Genomic DNA, 20,160 nt, shown 5'->3' with positions numbered 1-20,160 from the left:
GTGGCCTGGGACCCTGGGCATGTGACTCAGTTCTCAGGTGGGTTACGTGCTGGCGCCTGGCCACTGCTCTCCAGCGGCAGAAGCGAGCGAGCATGGGCAGGTGGAAGCCTTTGCCAGCTGGCACCCTGGCACCTGCTGCCTGGGCTGATTCCAGGGAGCGGGGGGAGAGGACAGCACCGGGAATGGATTGTCCCACGGTGTTCGTGTGAGAGTGTGTGACGGCGGGTCTCCCGTTACGTGCAGCTACCACATGCTAAGAAAGACCCCGAGATTCAAGAGGTGAATGAATAAATGCAAAAATGACAGAAAGCCTTTGCCCGTAGATGAAAATCACAGCCACCGTGATTCCCACTTGCCTCTTCGTTTATTCTGCGTGAGAAAACCTCCTCGTATTGGGGAAAGTGCATCTCAGCTTTGTGGTGGGACTCTCCCCTGCAGAGGCTTCGAGCGCCTCGAGGTCTGCTGTTTCCTCTTAGCGCTTCCTTTTCATTTGGGATTTATCTTGACACAACTCGGTAGGTATCTGTCCCCACACCACTTAGGAACAGCCGGGTTCTCAGGACCCAGTCGGGTGTGGCTTGTTCCACCCCGTTAGTGCAGGTTTCCTCCCGAGCGTCCTCAGGTGACACGGACGCTCTGCCCGGCCTCGCCTGGTCCCGCGTGTATTCAGCCATCGTGTTTGTTTTTAAATAGAAAAGTTTTCGTGAACTCAGAAGCGTGCAGTGCAGCGAGCTCAGGGCGTGCCCGCCGGGCCAGAGGGCCGAGTGCCCGTCCCCGGTCTCCCGGCCGGGCTTTGAGCCAGCACTGCCCAGCGCGCCCACCCGACAGCCCGCGTGTGTCCTGTCACTGCAGCCTGTGAGGCCGCCTGCCTGGGGCCCTGGGGTTTGCTTCCCAGCTCCTCCTCCTCCTCCTCCTCCTCCTCCTCCTCCTCCTGCTCCTCCTCCCTTTTGGCAACTTTTTTTTGTTGGTGGAAGAAGCTCGGGCCCACTTTCCACCCTCACTGAAGGGCGCAGGGGGCCTGGGCACACTCACCTGCCATCGCCACCCCACCTCCGGGGCGCCCTTTCTGCATGGAGACGCCCCATAGAGCCCTGGCCCTTCCTCCTCGGCCCCCGCAGCACCGTCCTCCATTTCCTGGAGCTCGATGCGCTTCGCCCTCCTGTAGCCTCTGTCGGGCCCCTGGGGTGCTGTACCACTGAGCTGCATCCAGCCTCTTTATTACTTGACACAGGGTCTCACTAAGTTGCTGAGGGTTTTGCTAAGTTGCAGAGACTGGCCTTGAACTTGCAATCCTCCTGCCTCAGCCTCCAGAGTCTTTGGGATTACACGCACACATGACCCTGCCTACAGTATTGAATTTTAAGCTCAAAAGCAACCCAGTCTGTACTTCGGCAGACACATTCAGGCACTGCTGTGGGATCTGGAGGGCACAAAGCCTGGTGCCAGCCTGCCGGAGCCCTGCAGGGGAGAGGGCATGGCCATGCTGCGGAGGCCATGCTGCGGAGACCACGCGTTCACAGCTCCAGATTCCACTTGCTCACTGCTGGTCTGTGGGAAGGCCATTGACCCTTGAGTGTTGACCTTGGGTCCTGTTCACATGGTCCCAGGGAAGGTCACACGTCTGTGATGGCCTTTCTCTGTGGTTGTGTGAATTTGTGATATAACTGGGACTCAGGACTTGGCAAGTTGTACTGTTAGATTTTTTAGCCTTTCAAAGTTAGACCTGCATATTCAAGAGGGTACTGTGGGAAGACCCTAAGAGTGGACTTCAGCATGTCTAAACGGGCTGGTTAAGCCAGGTCTCCATCCCCACAGTTATTGGGCCAGTGGCAATGGCGTCTGTCACAGAACATGGGTCTGTCTTGGGGGGCCCAGGCTTCCACTGGGGAAGACCCAGTCTGCTGTGTCAGAAGGGAATTGAGCAATGAAATTCTTACTCAACTAGTGAAGCCAAGAAGGCAATTTGTCGGCTCAAATGTTGGGAAGCCAGATGAAAAGCCAGCTTCAGGCAGGGTTGGATCCAGGATCTCCCCTGTGTTCTCAGGTCTTGGTCTCTGTGTCCCATGGGTCTGTTTTGTCCTGTGTTGCTTCATTTGAAGTTAGACTCAAGCAACCTTGAGTGACCCAGCTCATCCTCACAGCCCAGCCAAGGGCGTGTCTCCAGTCCAGTGGTTCTAGTGCAAATCTGATGATCTGGACTCTTGATTTACTTTTTTAATTAAAAAATTTTTTCATACATGTATACAGGGTAATAACATCTGTCTCACTCCACTTCCTTCCCATCCCCACAGCCCCACCCCTCCACTCAGTCCCTTCTGCATAATCCAAAGTTCCTTCATTCTTCCCTACCTACCCCCAACTATGAATCAGCATCTGCTTATCAGAGAGAACATTTGGCCTTTGGTTTTTTGGGATTGGCTTATTTCACTTAGCATGATGTTCTCCAGTTCCACCCATTTACCTGCAAATGTCATAGTTTCATTCTTCTTTAAGACTGAGTAATATTCCATTGTATATATGCACCACATTTTCTTTCTCCATTCATCTGTTCAAGGGCACCTAGGCTGGTTCCCTAGTGTAGCATGGTGATCCTTGCAGGCTGATTCCCACCGACGCGTTTGAGGTCATTTATGTATTTGTGGGGTTTTGATGCTGGGCAGGGAATCGGGCCTCCCGGTGCTCCCGCCGAGCTGCCGCAGGGGGGGGGCCTTGGGAGCTGTTCAGATTTCTCACTTATCCAGCGAGGCCCGGCCGGGAGGGCTGACGCTCACCGCAGGCCAGGCGTGCTGTGCCGAGCTACCCCAGCTAGGCCTGCGGCTGTCTGCGAGGGTCACGGTACAAGTGTCCATCCGGGACCTGCCTCACTCCCGGGGATCTCTGTGCAGGACAGTCGCCACCAGGCCGCAGGTGAGCTGAAGCAGGCGCCAGAGGCCGGGTGTGGGGAGTAGGTGCTCACAGCAGCGCTGCTCTTTAAATCAAACCTGACATCCTGGCATAGCTGTAGATTTGCAGATAAGTTGCAAATTTAACATAGCGAATTCCTGTATATTTCCCCAAAACCAGTTTTCCCCTAAGATCCACATCTCACTTAACTGCGGTGTGCAGCCTGAGCAGAAGCCAGCGTCAGCGTGGTGCCGACTACCTGCGCGTCCTATCTGGATCTCCTAGCATGTCCTTCACGCGCCTTTCTGTTCAGGATCCCTTCCACGACCTCACATTACATACAAAACCATCGTAGGTTTTTTCCTCAAAAAATAGATATCCTGAGATAAAATTTGCATTCCATATAATTCATGTATTTTGGGTGTACAATTAAATGGCTTTTAATATGTTCACAGAGTTACAGAAATATCCCTGCTATTTAATTCCTGCATATTTTTGTCACTCCCCAAAGAAACCTCAGTCAGCAGTGCCGCCCCCCTGCCCCGCCTCTGCCCATTGGGTCCTTCCTGCATCTGCCCATCCTGGACATTTTATAAAGTGGACTCTTACACTGTGCGGCCTTTGTGACTGGCTTCTTTAACTAGCATAGTGTTGAAAAGGAGTGTTTTAAATATTTATTACAGACTTAATTTGGGGCCCAGTTTTAGGCTCACAACAAAATCGAGAGGAAAATCCAGAGAGTTCCCACGCCCCGCCCCACACCACGGCTGTCCTGGCCACCAGCAGCTTCCACCTCACCCTGGCATTTGCACCCGGTGTGCTCAGCTTACCCTGGCTTCACCCTTGCTGCTGGACAGTCCTTGGATTTGGACAGAGGTTTACTGACACCAAGCCCCCCGTTATAGGACTCTGCGAGTATTTTCACTGCCCCGAAAATCATCCCCCTCCAAAAACTGTCTTTAATAGTGAAAAGTGGGAAATAAGGTAAAGCTCTATCAGTGATGGACAGGTAAGCACATCTCAGTGTATTCATATAGTGTGACACTGTCCAGCAGCGAGCAGAGCTGTGGCCATCATCCTGGATGGGCCGCGAGGACTGTCACACAAGCAAGCACTACAGAGGACTTGTGATCACCAAGAACTGGCTAACTCCACAGCTGCCGCATTCCCCAAGGGCCCTCGGGGGTCGGGGGGCAGCAGGCCTGTAATTCATCAGCGGGAAGTGGAGTGTCTGTGGCAGGTTCTAGACCGTGCACAGTAATGCTACATGTTGCTCATGGACACACGCATGCAATGAAGACAAAGAAACACACCCTCAAATGCTAAGTGCAGGGCAGCAGTGGCCTCCGGGCGGTGGGAAGTGGGAGGGTCCCCAGTGGTACCTGCCAAGTCTGTGGTCTCAGGCTGGGTGGTGGCTGTGTTGGCACTTCTCCATTGCTTTGGTGTGCATGGTTGGTTTCATAATTTTTGAAAAGAGCAAGACCAATGTAGAAGAGCGTGTGGAGTGAGCTATATTTGGGGTTTTGAAATGATTCATCTATATTTGCTCCCAGATGCATGCTCTAGCCCTGGAAAGAATCAAAGAATCCCAAATAGACCTGGGCTTTGGGGAAGGGCCCTGTGGATGGGGAGGGGAGGGGAGGTGTGGTTTTCTGGTAACTTTTGAATTTTCTTCGACGTGTATTATTACCTACTTATTAAAAAATACTCCAACTTGTATTTGGATGTTCGTTTTTTCTTTTCTGGGAAACTTCCCACCTAGGACCTCATTTGCCCCACAAAGGTCCTGGGGTTTCAGGGACTGTTGCTGTGTTTAGATGGGAGCCCCACAGAGGAGCAGTCCCTTAGCTGGTGGGTGACACAGGGGCTGTTTCCTGGTGAGAGTACTCCACCTTGGGGAGCAGAGTCAGTGGGCCACATCCCAGCTCTGGGTGAACCGTGGCTCCTTGGCAGTGAGGACGCTGCAGGCCCATGGCACCCTCCTGGGCATTCAGTGGACCAGATGGGCTGCCACAGCTGCAGGGTCCATATGTGGATCTTGGGCACCCGTGAGGTAGGTTCAGTAGCCTCCTGTCTCCTAATGGCAACAGCTGAGGTTTGGAGCAGTTTTAGACTTCTGCCAGCATGGGCTCAGGGGGTGGGGGCCGTTGGCACTGGGCCCTGCCTGGCACTTCTGATCAGCTGGTGGCAGGGAGGGGTAAAACTTCCACACCTGTCCAGTTCCCAGCGTGGCTGCTGTTGCTGCCAGTCCAGGGGCCATGCTCCGAGGGCCACTGCCTGTGAGTACAGCCTTTGTGAGCCCCCGGGGATGTGCAGACAGCAGTCACCCCCACACCTGGGGGTCTGAATGATTGGCTGCCCTGCAACTTTAGCACCTGCTGTGCTGGTTTGTGGGAAGTGTCATTTGCCCCACACCCATCTGTATCTGGGCTGCACGTGCATGTGTGCAGTGGAGCCCCCCACCCACAGCCAGGCTCACACCAACCCCCTCAAAGTGCTGCTGGCAGAACAGGACTCCCCAGAAGTGTCCCAGATGGGGTCTCTATGCACCGAACTGGGGTGTGAAACTGTGGGCAGTTCTTCACCAAGCTCAGTGCTGGATGGCCAGGACCCCAGTAGGTCTGGTTCACCCCAAAGAGCTGAACACAGGTGTTCAAACAAAACTGCACATGAGTGTTCCTGTCCACTCTAGCCAAAGGTGGAAGCCACCCAGTGTCTTTCCACAGATGAACGGATAGCAAAGTGTGGTCTACCCCCACAGTGAAATGTTTTTCAGTTGTGATTAACAAATGAAGTTCTGGCACATGCTTCAACATAGGTGAATCTGGAAACATCTTGGTAAGTGAGAGAAGCAAGTCACAAAAGCATAGCCATCACCTGATCTCATTCACATGGAATTTCCGGAATCAGCAAATCCAGAGATGTTAGGTAGGCTTGTGCCGGGGGCTGGGGGCGGCTGGGGGCAGACTGGAGGAGGGTGCCTCTGCTCACAGATCTGGGTGGTGGAGGTGGCTGCACACACTGACTGTGTGGTGCTCTGTAAGGACCCTGCACCTGTGCACTCTCTGCTTGCCCACTGGCTCTCCATTTTTAGCCTGCCTTTATAACAGCCTCCATTCTGTTCCTGGCAGCACCATTTCAAGTTAACTGCTGTTTTCCAGTCTTCTAGGGATGAGGGATAAGAAACCTGGGGGCTGCTGGCATATTACCAGATGTTTCTGGTAAAGCATTGCTTTTCTGTTCAAGGGGACAGATATGGCGCTCAAGGTCTTCCCTGTCTTCCTGCTTTAGAAGAGACGGTGACGTGGGGAGCAGCAGTCTTTGGTTGCTCTGAGGTGATAAAGGAGGCAAAGCTGAGAGGCTCTCCCTGGGGACCCTAGTGAGCCCGCAGGACCGACTTCTCCCAGACGTACTTCTGAGAACAGTTTGCTCTAGGTGCTGCGGCAGTGAACAGGCCAGACAAACCTAGGCCTTCCTGGAGCTGGAGAGAGAAAACACTGTTGTTTAAGCTTCCCCACCCCTTTATTTTTGCGGTGCCAGGAGGGAACCAGGGCCTGGTGCACTTTGGGCCAGTGCTTGACCATTGAGCCACAAGGCACCCTGAGTCAAGCAGGGTATCAACTCATGAAACTCCTGCTTAAACTGTCTGATGGCCTCCCGCGTCAGGGTGGAGACGCTTGCACCTGCGTCAGGTTGTCCTGGCCACACCGCTCATGAGCTCCTGAACCTGGATGTGGAGAAGGATCTGGGGATGTAGCGCAGCCCGCGCCCCCAAATCTCACACTCAGTCTGGGTCCTGAGCGGCCAGGAGCTGCTCCCTGGGCTGAGGAGGACCCCTCTGCGGTCCGCCTCCCGGCCTTACGGATTGGCTGGAGGGAGCCCCTCCCACCCCAGCGGGCCAATCGTGGATCTACGCTGTTGGCCAGCGATTGGCTGGCGCGGGCACGTGACCGTCAGGCCCAGCGTGCTCTGCGCGCCCCCTAGGGCTCCCAGCGCAGATGGTTTCCACGGACGAGGCCGTGTCTCTGCGCCCCCACTACCGGCCCTCGGGGAACGCCGACGGGTGGCAAGGTGAGAAGGCGAGGCCTTGGCGGCTCCAGCGTGTGCGCGCCGCGGAGCTGCGGCCTGGACAGCCTTGGCGCAGGCCTCCTGGTCGGCGCGGGAAAGGCCCATCGGGCTGGGTCTGCAGGCCCAGGAGAGGAGCGTGTCCCCGCCTGCGTGCGGCGTGCTGGGAGGCGAGGTGCCCTCGCAGTGGCTCCGCTCTAGTCTGCTGGCCCAGGAGGCCCTGCAAGCACCCGGGAGGCCCTTGAGTGGCGCTGGGCTGGAGCAGGTGAACAGGGTGGCTGTCCGGCTCTGCGAGGGTGCGCTGCAGTGCCCTTCATGCCGAGTGCTGCCTTCCTGGCCATACTCCCCTACTCCTCCAGGTGCCCACGAGGGGACAGCTGCCTGCAGGGCGCCGAATGTTGCAGGTTGTGTGATTCCCTCAGGGTCCCAGTGTCTCTTTCAGGACCTTCGTGGTCACATTTTATAAACTCTTGCTTGGAAATGGGGCATTTATTTTTAGCTCGCCCAGATGGCAGCTCCAAGGCCAACAAGGAAGGTTGCGTTTGCTTCATGCCTCTGGCTTTATGTCAGGCTTCAAAGCCGCCTGGCATGTAATCCTGCTACTCTTGTGCCGTCCTTCATTTGCTGGGCCCTTCTCTGACATTGGCAGTGACAGGGAGGGAGAGGAAGGACTGCCCCATTCTCACTGGCTAAGGGAGGATGTGAGGAAAACATGGTGTGTTGGGTCAGGGGCACCAGAGCAGGCGCTGGCTACCATTCCCAGGGCCCCTGTGGATTGTGGGCGATGTACAGCCTTGAGCCACAGAGCTTAGCAGGAGGGCCCAGGGAGGAAGGCTCCAGGCCACTCTGTACTCATGGTGAGGCCTCAGTCTTCAGCCTCCTTTCCTCATCTGTACAGGGGATAATCACCTTGGTGATGTTACCTCCTGGGATTCCTGTGAGAATTAAGGCAGAGGCCACATGTAACGGCCATGCCTTCTCCCAAGGTCTTCTGTGCCTGAGAGCCAGGGTTCCCTGGTGGAGGGAGTTAAGGAGAGCAAATCACCTCCGAGTTATCTCCCTTCCCACAGTCCTGAGCTGACTCAGTGGAGGGTCCCTGCCTTGCCTGTGTCCTGAACCTGGCCCTGCACAAATGACTTCAGAAGGGGGCGAGAGAGGGAGTGTTCTTGTCACTGTCAACTTCTGACTGAGTGGCAATTCCAAAGACCCCTGTGGGTTCTCATTGAAGATGGACTTAGCCTAGGAGGCTGCATGACACACCCTGGCTTCCACTCACTGTGGACCTTGGCAAGGTGTGGTTTCTTCATCTGCAAAATGGAACTCGTAGTTTCTACCCCACAGCACTGTTAGAGGCTCTGGGGGCTGTGTTCTGCCTGGTTCTTAGCACCGATAGCACTGGATAGGTGCACAGTGACGTCCAGCCTGGACCACCTCTGGGGCCGTATGCTGGCAGATGCTGGTGTCTGCCTTCTGCTGTGTGTTCTTCCTGCTTTGGACTCCGGGATTGAGAGAGGGTGCATTTAGTCAGCCTGGGCAGCAAGACTACAGCTGGGCAGTGGTAGGTGGATTGCCTCGTAGGGGTGCCAGGACAGGGGTGCAGGTGACTGCTGAGGGCTCTCCAGGTTCTGCGGACTGGCCATGTCCCTACCATCCACCTCACATAGGGCGGAGGGCTTGGCTGCCTGCCTGTCTCTGTTGGTGGCCATCCTGCCCACTGGCTACAGGCCATGCTCTGCCTCACCCTGACTTGACCCCAAGGCAACTGCTCAGAGCAGAGGCAGCCTCGGCTGGGAAGTAGCCGCAGCCCCTCTCCTGTCGGCCACCTTCGGACTCCCAAACGGCTGGCCACATGTGTCCCTGAGACTGCAAAATCTGGTACCTCGCTGATTCCACCTGGGGAGCAGGAGCACTGACAGCCCGTGAGGTTGATGTACAGGGGAAGGTTCCAGATCTGAGGAGCCCGCTGCCTGGGCTGTGTGTGTGTCTGGGCCACTCAAGGACACACAAAGGTCACAGTACCATGTACCTGCCCTCCTCTGTAGTGTCAGCTGCTGCTGCGGGGACCCCAGGAATATAGGTGCCACCGCTCCCGTCTGGCAGAGGAGTCCCACAGGGCTCGGTGTTGCTGTGACGGTCCTGTCCCACAGGCAGGGATGCCCAGACTCATCTGAGATGCCGCATGCTCAGAAAAGCACACGTGGAGCAGATGGAGCCTGGTGGTGATGAGGCAGGAACTGGACTGATGGGTGCTTACGTCATGCTTCTGTCAGGAGACAGGTGTGTTGCGGTCCCCTAACTTATGAAAAGTGGCCCCAAACCACTCATCACCCTGAAACCCAGCTTCTATTTTTGTGAAAATGATCAATACTGCTGACCTGGATAAGCACTGCTGACCAGCGCCACTGGGGGGCGATGCAGCACAGGAGGAATGCGGCAGAGCCCCGGGCCGGCAAAGTGACCTGCACAGGAATCTCACGCGTGTTCCTATTTTAATTAAATGAAAGTACTGTAGGTGATAGCATTTTAGTGGAAAAGTAATTGATGACACAATCTTGTTTCAACGTTCTTTTATTTTTTAGCTTAAGCGACTGTGGGCATCCCACAATCTTAGGCTGAGACAGGATCCAAACCAGGGCTAGGTCTTCTTGACATGTCACTGCTCGAATAGCCTCTGTCTTTACGTTGTGCATTGATATGGGCTTCTCAGTTCAGAAAACAAGGCACTAGGACTGTTTATCAGCTACATTGATACATTGAAGGTATGTTTATCCTTTCATTAAATATACAGCATTTGAGTACAATATGGTTCTATGCAGATCAGGTTCAAAACACCCAAGGCACACACTTTGTTGTTTTTTTTCTTTTTTTTCTTTTCTGTATTTTATTTGAAGGCTCATATTAAAGTTTCAGAATTGCTATGAACAGAGTTCCAGAGTAGAAGCAGTGAACAGTGACTGCTGCAGTTTTAAACATCAAACGTGAGGACTGGGAACTGCAGAACCATGTTATAGGGACCACAAAGGAGCAAGGTCACGACACAGTGGCTTGAGAGTGACGTGAGCAGGTCTGCTGAAGTCCCCACCCAGCACGGGCAGCCCCTGTACGTGCTGCTGAGGGCCTTTTCCCCATTGGCAGGTCCATGATGGCTACAGACACAAGCACATCCAGCTCACTGGCTACTGAAATGCCTCAAATCAAGTTCAAGTAAAAGAAAAAGTCTTCCAATCATTTTTTCCCCTAACAAGACAAAGTAATATTCATCCAGGAAAGAGGCCTGGAAGAACTCAGGGCTGTGCCCTTGTGGGGTTCTGGCTGGGGAGGACTCTCAGGTGAGGAGGGAGGGAAGAGGCACCTACAGAGGCTTGCAGTGGGCTCGGTGCATGGAAGTGCAGTGGTGCTGTTCGGAGGCAGGTGAGCCAACATGGGAACCTTCTAGGAACCAGAGCCAGTTCCCACTGGAGAGGCCAGAGTGGCTCAGCGCTCAAGTTTAAATGCACTTCCATAAAGCAGGAGGGATAGCCTGGTTTCCTGGCTCAATACCTTACCAAAAACCAAATTCCCTCCTGCTCTAAAACTTAGTGTGTTGCTTGCTCATCAACAAGTGTCGAGGTACCCAAGCCTGCATCTCCCCACGCCTATGGCTAGAAGAAGACCTGATGGGGTGTGGGGCCCTTGTCCTGACTGGCTCGGTCTCCAGGGTGCTGCTCCCACCCACACACAAGCAGAGCGGGGCTCAGGGCCAGGCTCACAGGCATGCTCGAGGGAGCAGCTGGGCACTTGGCACAACTCTGAAATGATACACTTTTCTGTTGGGACACTGAGAATACTTTAAGGAAATGGAACCAAGCCAAATGAGCTCAGTGAAAGGAGCTCTGTCCTGTCTGGTGACAGATATTGCCTGGTCCACTTTATAGAGGTACAGCCGGCTATGGTGTCTCAAATAACCTACCTTAGATTGCAAGTTTGGCAACTTTTTGTTGAGTTCATTCAGTTTTCACTGTTCACAATCAGAACCACAACCTTAGTGCAATAGTATATTTATTTTTTTACAGTAATTTTGGTTGCCGTACAAGAGATTGAAGGATTGGGAGAAAGTGCAAATTACAGGAGCTTTTTTTGTTTTGTTTTGTTTTTTAATAAAGTCTAAAAAGAAGTAAAGCACAAAAGTAAGAGCGACATGGATGATGTGAATGTGTATGGTTACACAGACTGTCGTGTGAAACATTGTATTCGGAAAACAAAAACAACCTGCTAATGGGAAAATCAGTAGTGGTGACCTACACATGGAAAAGTCATTGCCAGATCAACTGGATAATGTTTGCTTGTTCAATAACTCAGAAAAAAATCACCATTTTATTAACTAAGGTACCACAAGTAATTCACTTTGTGATGTGTAAATTCAGCAAATCAACAGTCACATCGAGTCATTTTTATTTTATATGGATTAACTTAAAATGTGCACAGACGCCCTGGAGAAGGTATCTTGGCAGGTATACATAATTTACATCTTGAGAGATTTTGGTTTGTATACACAATATTACAGAAACTAGGCATGTAAATGCAGTCTGTTTAAATTACAGTATATAACAAAAGTTGATCTGAAAACCTAGTGATATTAACATGATCATTCTGTGAGCAGTTTTAGTTTGTCCCGGGGTAGGGCCTGGTCCTGATGTGTCCCAAAGGGGAGAACAGTGGTGGCAATTGGAGGAGGACTATTGCTTCTATAGCAAAGTCGTCCAAGAGCTAGAGCGGATTCAACCTGGTGGCCGGCGTTTGTCCTGGGGCCAGTGCAGGTCTGAGGGTGAGGCAGGGCCAAGGGGAGGCTGCTCAGCCCTTGCGACTGTCCGGGGCTTGCTTCTGACCAGTGGCGTGTGGCCAGCAGAGCTGCTGTGGCCAGCGGCCTCCTGCCTGGCACTTGGGCATGCGGCCACCAGCCAGCAGAGGCCTGGCGAGGTGGTGTGCTAACCTTCTAAAATCACCAAACGGGAGACACATGCTTCTGAGACTGGGCGGCCTGGCCTGGCAGGCTGCCGGGCTCGGCTGGGATTTCTCTAGGGCACTGTGGTCGCCTTAGGATGGAAAACCAGAGGGGTGTGAAGTGAAGAGCCGCAGCAGCCAGACGCACCCCATGGTCAGATGTAACGACCTGCGAAGGTCTGGAGCAGACAAGGCCCAGGCTGGGTCTCCAAATCAAGGGCGTGTGCGTGCGTGTGTGCGTGCGTGCGTGCGTGCGTGCGTGTTGTGGGGGCGTGTTTTGCTTTTGGAGAAACTGTTTAGTGTGAATTGGAACCACTTTTGAGGAAGTGATCATCCTTCAGTGATGAAGTTTTAGCAAAGATAGAGAATATAACGCAGCTCTGCTGGTTCAGATGCATCCAGATAAGGTGGATCTAAAAAGGCCATCCTTGTATGATTATCCCACAGAAATGGTGTCATCAGTCACAAAGTGTCTTTCTTCAACTTTCTAGCACTGAAGTGGCACACAGGCTGCCGAGTAGACCAGCCACTTTTTTTCTTGAAATATTGTGCTTATAAACTATCTGTACACCTATTTAAACTTGCAGTAAAGAAAGATTTTTAAATTGCTAAAGTTTATGTGTTTATTCTAGAGACCTCATTAGACACGTGGTCATGAGCATAAAGAAAAAAAGGAAAAAAATCATGTTTTATAATTAGAGATGGGCTGGGCTAGTTCTGAAATCATAATGGAACCAAACACCTGACGTTCACGTCCCCTTCAAAGGTGGGAGAATGTGCGGGAAGCCTGGTGACGTCTTGTGGCCCATGTGCACGGGTGACCTCCCTTGGGTGCTAGAGGTATGGTTTCGGGGAGAAGGGCTGGGGCAGGAGGGGGGCAGGCTCAGGCTGCAGGCCAGAGCGCTCCCTGCCTGCCTGTCTGCACACGTCCACGTTCCGTCTGCAGCCAGCAGCCCACCTTCTGTTCACCCTGGTCCTGGCCACCGTCCCTGCCCACGGGGTCCTCCAAGACTGCATTGTACTGTTAAGACATGCTGGTGGGATTCCTGGACTCCCAGAGAGGAGGGGGACAGCCCCTGAGTGTCACTTTCCCCAGCCTCCGAGAGCAAAAGGGCCAGCTTAGCCCAGACACTCGCCCACGGCTGGGCTCAGTGAGGCCACAGAGCCCTGCCAGCTCCCAGAGAGGACGCAGCTTCCCCAAGGGGCACATGCCCAGCGAACCACGTCTTCTCATCCTTCTGTTGGGGTCGGTGCTCAGCTGCTCGCCTTCCAGAGCTCCGCAGGCCTTCGGTGAGAAGGCTTCCGGGAGGCAGAGCCCCTCTCTGCCCACGCAGGCGCTCTTGGCAGGCAGCCGCTCGCGTCCCGAGGAGGCTAGGGTCCCAGGCAGCTGCACGCTGGCTGGTTCCCTCGGCCAGGCCTCCCTCCCTTCTTGGGATCGTGACTTTGTGCTTTGACTAACTCCATGTGACATCTGTTTGGCCACCTTGGAATTATGCTAATAGATTTGCAGAAATAAAGAAAGAAAGCTAAGCAAAGCCAGGCACGATCCCATTCAGATGCCCACCACTGCCAAGAACCTCGTGGCCGATGAGCCGTGGAGGCACATCACAGGAGGAGATGGGGTACAGGATCTGGACAGGGAAAATGGTTCTCTACCTTTCAGGCCCAGGAAGGGCAGCCACAGCCCTCTGGGAGCATCTCACTGCACGAAAGTTCAGGGAGGAGACGGGAGCCAGTGAGCACGGAGTGTCCTCCAAGAAGCCACAGGACCGAGGACAGGCCTTGTGCTGGGGCCTGGGGTGACGAGAGCTGCCCAGGAAGCAGAGGAGGGAGGCTCAGGAGGTATCTGGAGTACGGTGTCTGCCTACGAGAGCAGGGGTCCCGTGCAGAACTGACGGAGCCTCTCGGACCCAGCGAAGCGAGGTCACCTGCGTGCTGGGAGGTAGGCTGGGAATCTTTCCGTGTTAGAAACTCCCTCCCCTGTCCCGTCAGACAGAAGCCACCCAGGAAACCCACGTGGACAGCCGACCTCCAGGCCTCAGCTCAGACACACCAAGGACGCCCGCGGCATTTCTTTGGGTACCAGGAGACAAACCCGTGGGTGGGGTGGTGCTCACAGACTCGCTTGGCCATCAGATTCCAGCACGAGCCCATCTCTACTTATAAGAGGAAGTCTGCGGGCGAGGGCAGCCAGCCTTATCTGTCCAGCAGCTGCTTGAGGGCCCGCTCGATGTTCATCCTGTGCCCGACCCGCGTCACCCCGAGGTCTATCAGGTCCTCCTTCTGGAGGTTTGGTAAGTGGCTGCCGTCGATCTCGTTGTCCATGAAGGTCTCTTTGTGCTCGCCCAGGTTCAGGCTCTCCAGCCAGTCCGCCACGTCGGGCTTAGTCCACAGGTGCACGGGTTTGGTGGTGAAAGGCTTATTGGAGACGGGCTGCTGCAGGATGGAGGGGGATGGCGACCTGCTGCGACCTGCTGGGTTCAAGCCAAAGAGGTCCCCAGCGGGGGGCTGGCTTGGAAGGCTGAAGACCTCTGCCAGCGTGGGCGAGGGAGACGCGGCGCTGGCGGACAGCGGGGCGGGCAGGATCTCCTTGCTCATCTCGGTTGGCGAGACCACGGGGCTGGGGGCGCGCCTCGCTGCTGAGGTCCTGCTTTCGTAGTCAGGGGGTCGGCTCTGCAGGGTGATGGGCTGTGAGGTGCCAGGGCGGACGGTGAAGGTCACTGTTGTGCTCCGAGTCCCTGAGATGGTGCTCATGACCTCTGGGCTTCTGAAACAGCAACAGAGAACGCCGTCACAAGCCAGCCGCTGAGGAGGGTGGGAGGCACACCGCACCCGAGTGGACGCTGGCAGCAGCGCTGGCAGGCCGACCAGGGAGCAGAGGAAGCAGGAGGCCTGGAGACGCCACCGCCGCCCTCGAGAGGGGACAACAGGCCCCGTTCGGCAGGTTAGGGAGCGCACCGCGGAGGCGCCCTCAGCTGCCAGGCGGTCCCCGGCCTCAGGACACACAGGGCAGGGCCTGCTTCAGCACAGTGGACCTGGCTGTGTGGCACTCAGTGTGGAGGAAGTCCTCCCCTGACCCAGAGGACAAGGAGGGTGTCACAGTGTATTGAGCCACCACAGGAGAGGTCAGCCTCACTGGTGACCCGCCCGACGCGGACTGGCCTCTTGCTGTCCTGTGAGTCAGGCGCACTGAGGGATCCCTCAGCAGACTTGCTGGGAGGATGGGGGCCTCAACGGGGGCAGATAGCTGAAGGAACTTTGTTTCCCTGTGGTGGCCATGGGAGTCCTTGGAGTGTCCTGTCCTTCCTTCTCTGGGCAGGCAGGTAAAGCCCTCAGAGCTGGAGGGACAGGCTCCACTCTCCTGTCCTACCTCCACTGACCCAGCGAGGGGTGGCTGGCTGCCAAGGAGCACCAGGGAGGACCCTGGTCCCTCCTTGCCTGTCTGATTTCGGCTGATGAAGTGTCCTTGATGGCTTTCGAGGCCTCTGGTAGTTCTCTGGCCACCCCTGGGAATGACATGCCCTGTCTGGGCCCTGGTTCCTGCTCTGTATCATGGCTGTCTGCCACCTTTGTGGTCACAGCACTGCACAGGTGGAAACTGGTGTGTTTCTTGCCTCTTGGGCTCACTCGTGTGGCTGGACAATCTACCCACCCCCTTCTGGAAGAGTCCCCCTACAGGACCCTCAGGAGGGCCTGAGGGAGGCCTGCTGCGCCTGCTCCGCGGGACTCCGTGAGCCGAGCCTTTGCGTTGATGTCATCTCCCAGGAGACCAGTGGAAAATGCAGACTTGCGAGCCACTCAGACCCCTGAGATGGGACTGCCCTGGCTGGGTCGCCTGTTCTGACGGACCCTGGGCCTTGGGAGCCTTGCTCAGGCCCTGCCAAGCGCCACGGCAGTGAGAGGACTGCTGGCCGCAGGGGGCTGTGGTCGCCTCCAGCTCTGCTCTGGACTCCTTTCTTGGCTGCCATGTGTTTGGTGAAGTCACCAACCAGCCTGTCATTGGGCACCTTGGTCCTGGGGCCCTTCCCCTCTGAGGTCATTGTCACTATCAAGTAAGGGACATTCCATCCAGGATGAGAAAGGGAGGTGGGTCACGGCCTGTAGCATCGCCCTCTGGGGAGAAGGTTCTAGAAGGTGCCTTCTAGATCTGCCCCATGGGGGTCGGCGATTAGGGGTACTGGTATGCTGACCACCCCGGCAGGTCTGAGGCAGCCCAGTGAGATTCCGTCCAAGGAAGACCCTGAGCCCAGCTGGGCTCTGCAAGCAGGGAGGGGCTGGCACCCCGAGGACCTGGGTTTAGGTCTGGAGGGGAGGCGGGCTGGGGTGCGGAGCCCTTCCCTGCTCAGGTGGTTGCAGCGGAGCAGGCTGGAGCCCACAGGGGTGGGAGCCAGAGCCTCTGCTGCTCCGAGAGTGGAGACGCCCATTGTTCCTGCTCTGCTAGAACAACGGAGCCAGGAAAGTTGAAATACACGTGCAAGTAGGTGTGCAGCCACCACAGAGGTCACTGGGGGTCCTAGCGAGGGGCTCTAAGGTGGGAACTCAGAAAGCACTTCCCTGCAGCGGGCAGGGCAGAGTCAGGGGCAGGGTACTCTTTCTAGAGCCGCCGGGCTGAACCTCCTGTGCAGTACTGTTGGGAGACACCTGGCTGCTGGCCTGCATGGCCCCTGGCTCTGCAGGCAGCTACGCCATCAGGAGCAGGCTGAGGCTCCCCGACACCTGGGTGGGCAGAGCAGGACAGGCACACAGGAGACCACTCCCGGCTGGGCAGACGGCACTTACTTCTGTTCAGCACGACCCTCCTCTGCAAGCGCCGGCATGGGAGCAGATGGAAATGACACATGGAGCGAGTGGGACAACACTGCAAAATCAATTAAGAAGCACGAAGAAAGCAGCTTCCTCAGCGTGGACCGGGAACGGAGGTGTGGACCCTGGCCACTCCAGACCCTGCTGGCCGTGCCCACATGGGCCTGCCTTCCACGGCTGGCAGGGGTTCACAGCCTTGCCTCCTCTGACTCAGGACAACACAGGGAGGAGAGCAGCATCAGAAGGGGCCAGCCTGCTGCCAGGGTGCCAACTCGGGTTCCCGGCAGGGCTTCCCTTCCGCAGCTCAGGACACACTCACCAACATTCCTGTGTGGATGCCACCCCACTGGGACCAGGGCTTTGCGCCCGTCTGTACCACGAGATGACAGACAGCCAGGTTAACCATGCCGGCGCCCTGTCCAGCATGGCTAGCAGCAGAGGGCAGAGCTGTCTGACTGGCCCACCCTCCACTCTCTCGGCAGCCCGATTCTCTCTGGTTCATCCCCCGGCATGATTCACTGGATCCTCCCTCGTGCTGGGATCGTTATGTTGCTAAGCAACTGCCGGGTTGCGGGTGGAACACACAGGAATCTGCTGCCCTGATTTAGAACCGACACTCACACACCCCCTCTCTTGGATGATCACTCTCTAGTCTGCCTTTTAAATCAAATCCATATGGAAACATGAGAATTAAAAAAGAAAACAGCCCAAGAGTCAAGTGAGATGTTCCACGCGGCAGGACATGGTGATGGGGTGAACATGCAGGCGCCTTCTCACCGCCTTCGCAGACTCGGGTGGGCTTCTGAGTAGCACTGGGCCAGAGCCTATCTGCCCTCCTGCGCTGAGCAGGTGCGGAGCTCAGAGCCCTTTCCAAGCCTCGGCACCCTGTGTGCCACCGTCTGGCTCTGGAGACAAACCCCAAGAGTGGCGCTTCCTTCTAAGCGCCCTGTCACTAATTACTCTGGCTTTCCAGGCTCCGCACAAGTAGGGCCCTGAAGAGAGAACGAGGGATACTGTCTGTCCCTGGCCTGAGCCTTGGGGTCTGCCCAGGACACCGCCTCCCCAGTACTGTGCCCACGAGTGCCAACCTGCGTCTCAGCAGCTGGGAGCACAGAGGTCCCATGCCCCAGTCCTGCTGTCACCCGAGGCCCTGCCAGGGGTCTGCTCTGTCTTCAGTCCCTAGGGCCTGGCCCAGGAGAGAAGGAGCAGTCAGCCTGCCGTCTGATAAGCAGGGTCGGCTGCCCTGAGGAACAGCCAGCACACCGCAGGGCCTCCAGCGCCATTCACGGGCCACCTACAGCGCCACTTGCTGACATCACCTTCTCACCTCACCTGGTGCTGCAAGGCCCAGACACCCTCTGGAGCAGCTGCCCTGTAGCCCTGCAGCGCCCCCCGGAGTGGGCTCTGCCTCCAGCCGGCACAGGGAGTTTCTTAACGACCCACCCAACGCATCCAGCCAGGGCGACACGGGCTGGCAAAGGGTTGGGGGAGCCAGCAAGGGGGGTGGGTGCTGCATGTGGGGCCCTCGATAGGACTTGGGGCCCGAGAGTGGCTTTCCTGAGAGCTGGCCCACGCTCGCTCCTTGGGCAGCCGGAGCCTGCGGGGACCCCTCTCCCATTGGATGATTCTCCTCCCAGAGACCACCCCTGCCACAGCGAGGTGACGGTCAAGCTGGAGATCCCTCTGCACCCGCCACGGAGGGCTGGTGGTCCAGCATGAGCCCCACCCTCTGGTGGGACCGTAGGGACCCACAGGCCCTCATTGCCCTCCCTGGCAGAGGCGGCGAGGCTGACCTTCCCATGGACGTGCCACCCGAGAGCAGGCCTCTGGCTCTGAGGAGGCCTGGGCTTGTCCGTGACCCCTCAGTAAAGCAGACGCCCAGCGGCTGTGCCCCTCGAGCCACCTGCTTGTCTAAGAGCACAGTGCTGTTTCAGACCTGGACCCCACAGCAGCGCCCCAACCCTGTGTCACCCTGCGAGCCCCTGCCCTGGCCATGCAGCAGCCTCTGTACCTCGAGGAAGCAAAGGTCGAGTCACGCCTGGCGCTGGTGAGCCCTTGGTGGCCGCCAGCCCTCGCTCCTGGCCTGGTCTCCTAGCGTGGGTAACACCTGACTGGCCTGGGGATGGTGTCTGCCCTGCCCCCCTCCCCCTGCCCGAGCGCTGCTTCCGGTTCCTGACCACGGCAGCTCTGCATTCCGCGTCTTTCCAGTGTCACTTCCTCCGCCCGGGTGGCTCTGCTGGCCAGCCGTAGCTCCTGGCAGCCTGGTCCACTGTGGGTCTATCTTGTCTACTGTGTTGTCAGCTTCTTCCAGGAATTTGAGCTCCTCCAATAAAGAGTGGCCTCGAGTGCTTTCCTGACCAGCAGCAAGCCCAGGCTCGGCGCAGTGACCAGCACGTGCCGGCACAGTAACCACTCAATGACGATGACCAAGTCTGCGGGCCCATTGGAAGAGCCCCAGCCCTGCTGCTGCACCCCAGGCCCAGCCTCTCCTGGGCTCAGCCACACGGCTGACCCGTGGGCTCAGGAAACCATGGGCCAGGCTGTGGTTCTGAGCCCAACTCCAGCTCCTCTCCCAGCTCTGCATTTGGTATCCTGTTTGTTCCCAGCATGTGACTTTAACCAAGACCCCCGAGCCCTCTGCTCCTGGGTCTGCAAAGCAACTCGAACACCACTCATGCCACACCTCCAGGGTGGTGGAGATCAGATGCACTGACAGGTCTCTAAAGGTCGCTGAGGGTGAAAAGCAGGGTGCCGCGATGGACGCTGCCTGTGGGTGAGAGCAGGGGCAGGCCAGCACCTACATGCCCTTGGGGTCCCCAGGGAGGGGTGGCTGCAGGCCTCACGCCAGCGGTACTGGGGCAGGGAGCATGGGAGTGGCTTCTGACAGGCAGAACCAGCGACTTCTGCCAGAGATCCTGACGCCTGCTTCCTTTGCTTGGACCTGCCGTGACCAGCAGAGAGATTTCTTCCCTGGAGTGATCAGGCTGGTGGCTGGGAATGTCCGGGGGCTCCTATTTTGGCAGGCTTTCCTGGCCAGGGTCTGGCAGAAAACTTCCCGATGGCTTCCTTTCAGCAGCAACACACTTGCAATCCAGATTTCACATCACCCGGACTTCAGAGAACAGCAGAGGTGCAGTCTTGGCTCAGGTTAGATCAGAAATGCCCCAGAAAGATGGACCCGGGCGTTTCACCAGCTGAGTCCTCCCTGGGCCCTGTGCTGGGTTCTAGTAAGGTGCTAAAGGGCGGCTCCCCCCAGAGAGACTTGCGAGCTTCTGGCAGCGAAGGTAGCTTCGGTCAAGTCGCCCAGGCTCGGCTCCTGGTGTGGACGAGCCGTTGAGCTGCTCTGCAAACGGCCCACTCCGGGCTGCGCCCATGGGTGTGGCTCTGCACCACTGCTGTCCACTGTTTCAGAAGCGCAGCCCGCGGTGT

At 56.5% G+C, this 20,160-nt stretch overlaps 1 protein-coding gene across 1 annotated transcript in view; it reads right to left on the bottom strand.

Moving 5' to 3' along the window:
- Positions 1–9,512: 9,512 nt before the first annotated feature.
- The window catches only part of Shank2 (SH3 and multiple ankyrin repeat domains 2), a 422,358-nt gene continuing 411,710 nt past the window's right edge, over positions 9,513–20,160 (bottom strand). Inside the window, 1 exon segment of the mRNA XM_047516941.1 lies at positions 9,513–14,695. Coding sequence (XP_047372897.1) covers positions 14,125–14,695 — 571 coding nt within the window. The 3' untranslated portion in view covers positions 9,513–14,124.

This window comes from Sciurus carolinensis, chromosome 11, assembly GCF_902686445.1.
Source record: "Sciurus carolinensis chromosome 11, mSciCar1.2, whole genome shotgun sequence".
Taxonomy (NCBI): Eukaryota; Metazoa; Chordata; class Mammalia; order Rodentia; family Sciuridae; genus Sciurus; species Sciurus carolinensis.
The sequence above is the reverse complement of the archived record's forward strand: the minus strand, read 5'-3'. Positions and strand labels throughout refer to the sequence as shown.